This window comes from Mastomys coucha, unplaced genomic scaffold, assembly GCF_008632895.1.
Source record: "Mastomys coucha isolate ucsf_1 unplaced genomic scaffold, UCSF_Mcou_1 pScaffold9, whole genome shotgun sequence".
In the NCBI taxonomy this organism is placed as follows: Eukaryota; Metazoa; Chordata; class Mammalia; order Rodentia; family Muridae; genus Mastomys; species Mastomys coucha.
This window is the reverse complement of record NW_022196915.1, coordinates 37,481,636-37,486,641: the sequence shown is the minus strand read 5'-3', so window position 1 is coordinate 37,486,641 and position 5,006 is coordinate 37,481,636. Positions and strand designations below refer to the sequence as shown.

Below are 5,006 nucleotides of genomic sequence, written 5' to 3'. Positions count from 1 at the left end.
TAGGAAGTCTTTGTCATAGCTTATGGTACGAAGTGTACAACTTCTTACACTACTATCTGTGTTTCTGTTTTAAGATTTAAATTCACTTCAACAATGTACTTATGAGCTGCTCAGATTCACTCTTTCCTCCTAACTCACAATGATTTTCTCTCACTTAAGACTAGTATCTCTGCTGTCAAGTTCTAAGTTCAACAATCCACCCTTTCTCTGAAGAATAGGTAACAATGGGTACAATTGAGGTAGGAAACCACAGGCAAATTCTGTCTCAGAAGCCTATTCCAAGTAGAGAGAAGGTCCTTGCTTTCCACCGAGAGGAAGATCTTGGAGAATTAATGAAAAAGTCATATTTAGGATAGGAATGCACAAGACAAATGGGTCTAGAAGTTCTCTACAAAAGACGGTTCTCTACACTAGTTCATAGACTAGGCTTCGTTGCTTATTTTAGCAAATGGGAAGCGTCTAATGGATAGATGTTGTCACTCCTCAGTTTCTTGTAGAAAGATCTTTAAAATGTATCACAATTAACCAGGCAGGTTTTATGACAGACATCACTAAGATGCACACAATATTTTCCTTGAAAATTATCTTGTATCTTATGTCATTGGCTTAGTGTTGAATGATAAGCAAAGACATTTGCTCATTAACTTGTAAAGACATACATTATAACAACAGACTGTGGGGGTGAAGAGATGTTGAGAAATCCAAGTAATAAAATAACTTAATTCTCTACTGTTGAAATCAGCATAACTATAAATAGTGATGCGAATTGGAGTGAGTTTAGGGAAGAAAAATACAACAAAAACAGGAATGATAAGTTTGCCACTGGGGCAGGAGGAAGCACCAAGGAAAGTAGTAGATGGAGATGAAGGACTTTGGAGAAGAGTGGTGTGATGTGACAAAACACAGAGAAGGACCTTAAAACAGAGCAGTTAGCATTGAAGCAGAAATAGAGTCAGCCAAGGAGCCAGCTCAGTGTATGTCTACTGTGCTGCTGCTGCTGCTGCCCAGCTCAGTGTATGTCTACTGTGCTGCTGCTGCTGCTGGCCAGCTCAGTGTATGCCTACTGTGCTGCTGCTGTTGGCCTTCCTTGGCATTCCTTGGCCTCTTCTTCAAGACATCTGTGGCCATATGTGAGTAAGAAGAGAGTGAAGGCCTGAACTGAGCAGTGTTCCTCATCAGAGGAAGATCAACAAAGGGGAGGCTGGATCATTTCTGGACCAATTATTAATTTGTGGAAGTGGGTAAAACGTGTTTGTTTTGGACAGAGCTGGAGAAGTCCTCCAGAAGGCCACTCTTCTTTCACTTTGGGTGTGGTCTGCCCTCTCTATAACCTTCCCCTACCCTTTTACTGATTTCCTTCTCACCTCTACTTCCTCCCACCTCCCCTCACTTCTTCCCACTCTCCTCTAGCTCTGTATGTTTCTTTCACATTTCCCTCCTTTATCTGCTACTCAATACTAACACACCTATTTTAGAGTCAACATTAGGGAGATCTTCAAATAAATTCTGAAATCTCAAGTCTAACACTTTTTCAATGAGCTACATACTCCAAGTGCCAAACAATGAGAGTATATGTGGTCTTTGTGTGGAAATAGAAAGAAACATTTCATCCTAATAGAAGGTCTCTATTCACATACAACTTTTGTTTCCACAGGCAAAAAATGAAGTCTCTGATCAGCAAGTTCACATGGCCTTTGCCATTGTTGCTGCTGCTGCTGCTGCTGCTGCCGCCACCAAAGCTGCACGGGAACTATTGGGATTACAGGGAATATGAACTAGAGCCAGAACTACGTGACTTCCTTAGGGAATATGAGAGTACAGGACCCACCAAACCACCCACCATAAAAAGAATCATAGAAATGATCACTGTTGGTGAGCAGCCTTTGGATGAGTATGGTTACTGCGACACTGAACTCAAGACTAAACAGATTCACTATAAGGGGCGCTGTTACCCAGAACACTACATTGCAGGAGTGTCCTATCAAAAGCTAATAAAAGCCTGTTCTGGTGAACGAGTGCAGTGTAAGAATGGCGTTAAATTTTGCAGAAGAGGCACGGATCTAATAGAGGGAGTGCGGTGTGTTTTGGAAACAGGAAAGCGGATGGTAGACTGCACATATAAAACCATCCACATGACTGGTTATCCAGTTGTCTCTTGTCAATGGGACAAAAAGGCCCAAATATTTATTCCTAACCATATATATAATATGTTACTACCAGAGTAGCAGGAAAGCATCGTTCACCAGAAGTATGTCTCTCTCTACCCCCAACATTCTAGGTTTCTCTAATAGCTCACCCTTTAGAGATTGATGCTGTAAATCAAAACTGAGAATGACAGTTTGGGTCCATTCGCTCTGATCATGCATCTCCTTCCTTTTTTATCCCCAAAGCATAGATGGGCTATGATCACAGAACTCTGACAGATGTTCTCATAAAGGTCACAGAATGAACCATGACATTAAATCTCCAGCAAAACGATGACAAGCATGAAGAGAAGCAAGGGACTGGATGTGCGAGTTCAGGTTAATGCCTTCAGCACTTTAGAAGCTAAGCAGAAGATCCTAAGTTTGAGGCTTGTCTGTGCTACCAGGCAAAACCCTGGCATAATCAGACAAATGAATAAATAAACATGCTTTGGAGTAGCTATCTGAAGATCAATCAAATTTTTATGTGATTTTCCTGGTTCAGCATGAAAAAATAAAGTGTTTCACTCTAGTGACTGACTCTGGGGTGCCTATGGGGGTTTCTAGGGCTGGATGGATTTTTACATTAACAACTTCAACTTCTTTCAGACTTGAACGCAGTACACCTTTCCAGTGTTGTGTTTATATGTAGTTCACCTTTCACGTTCTTCGCATTTAACACAAAACATGATACCACGAAGGAGAAAATCCAGGCAATGAACGCCGCAAGATAAAAAAATTCTTACTAAGTCCATAAGGCCAACTTTCCAGAGCTCTTTCCAGTTGTCAGTGTGTGTGAGAAACCCCACACCTTGCTGGAGCTCAGACATAAGTCTTCACCAAGACTTTCCCATTAATTGGTAAATTAAGGCCTGGATTTGGCAGTTCTCATTTTCTTTTCTTTCTTTTTTTTTTTTTTTTTTTTTTTTTTTTTTTTTTTTTTTTGGTTTTTCAAGACAGGGTTTCTCTGTGTAGCCCTGGCTGTCCTGGAACTCATTTTGTAGACTAGGCTGGCCTTGAACTCAGAAATCCACCTGCCTCTGCCTCCCAAGTGCTGGGATTAAAGGCGTGTACCACTACTGCCCAGCTCTTTTCATTTTCTGAAGAGAAAAGGCACAGGAAAATCTTGCTTCCCAAAGCCTTACCTAGGAGGCTTCTGACTGTGAGGTTGAATAAGTAAAAGGCTTCCTGAGCTCTTTTGAACCTTTGTGACACCTCTACACTACAATACAGCCTTGACAGTGAGCCGCAAAAATTCTACACATGGCTAGCCTGATATATGCTGTGAACCATTTCATCTGGGCCATGAGGACATCATGGATTCTTTGAATTTCTCAATGTATACACAATCGCGTTTATAGGAGTATAGTATAGCACTATTGAAGCATAAAAAGAGTCATGTAGCTCCCACTCCAGAATTGCCAATCTTATCCAAATACTTTTTAAAAATACCTATAGAAATGGGGCAAGGGATGGTGGTGCATGCCTTTAACCCCAGCAGTCAGGAGGCAGAGGCAGGGTGATGTCAGTAAGTCAGAGACCAGCCTCATCTACATAGAAAACTCCAGGACACCTGGGACTTCATTGAGTGTTCAGTCTCAAGACAGAAAAGAAAATAATGAAATACAATTATGGTTATATGGATTTTTCTTAACTTTATACAATATGAGAAATTCAGAAGTTGGCCTCAACTTTGGTAGCAAAGCCTATTGTGTTTTGAATGTGTTCTACAGTTGTTACCAATGTGATACTATTAGAGAGTGGGGTTTTAAAGATAATTGTGTAATGAAGGATCATTTCTCCTAGTTCGAATTAAGACTACTATAAGGATAGCTTCATGTAGGTTGTAGGTATCTTCTTTTACACATTTCCATACATCAAGCATCCTGCATGTATACTTAGAAAAGCCAATCCTTTTCCTTATCCACAAAGTAGATGCATAGGGCAATATAATCCCTTTGACCAACAACTATTTCACTTACCATTTTATCAGGTCCCAGTCCACTGAAAGATATGACAAGTCATACCACCAAGAATTTTCTACAGTAAGGATTAACTTGTCTGTGAATCTTCTTGGTGCTATTTTAATCATAATTTCTTATGAAGTCAAGACAAACACTAAGCCTTACCACAGCATTATCTCTACCACAGTCACAATTTATTTTTCCATTTTCTTTTTGTTTTATTTTGTTTTTTTCGAGACAGGGTTTCTCTGTATAGCCTTGGCTGTCCTGTAACTCACTCTGTAGACCAGGCTGGCCTCGAACTCAGAAATCTGCCTCCCTCTGCCTCCCAAGTGCTGGGATTAAAGGCGTGCGCCACCACTGCCCGGCTGTTTTTTCCATTTTTATATCAGTGACTCAGATCATTTTCATGTACTCTGTCATTTTGTTCGTTTTAAGACTAGGTTAAAATAAAGGAGTGAGGGATGAAATTTGTCTCAGTGGCAAAACATTTTCTGGGCAAGTATGATGCTCCAGATTGTTATTCAAACCACAAAAAAGTTTAAGACAACAAAGACTGGGTGTGGTGTTGCTTGCCTTTAATCAAAGTTCTCAGGAGGTAGTGGCAGTGGATCTGTGTAAGCTTGAGCTGGTCTACTTAGTGGGTTACATGCCAGTGGATCTACATAGTGAGACTCTGTCTCAAAGAACCAAAGCAACAAAACCTCAAGTAAAATCTCCCTTTCCCCCACTTTTTTTGTTTAAAGATATTCATAGTCACTTCTTAGTCAATCAACTCACAATCAACAAAAGGACAATAAAAATTTGTTCTAATACGATTTTTCTGTCTTTAGAATATATCTCTTAAGGACTAAGAATG

The 5,006-nt window shown here is 40.2% G+C and overlaps 1 protein-coding gene across 1 annotated transcript; it reads left to right on the top strand.

The window, feature by feature from the left end:
• Positions 1 to 1,661: 1,661 nt before the first annotated feature.
• Rnase9 (ribonuclease A family member 9 (inactive)) lies at positions 1,662 to 2,225 on the top strand. Its single transcript, XM_031362672.1, has one exon. It carries the CDS (start codon positions 1,662 to 1,664, stop codon positions 2,223 to 2,225), a length of 564 nt encoding a protein of 187 aa, XP_031218532.1.
• Positions 2,226 to 5,006: the final 2,781 nt, after the last annotated feature.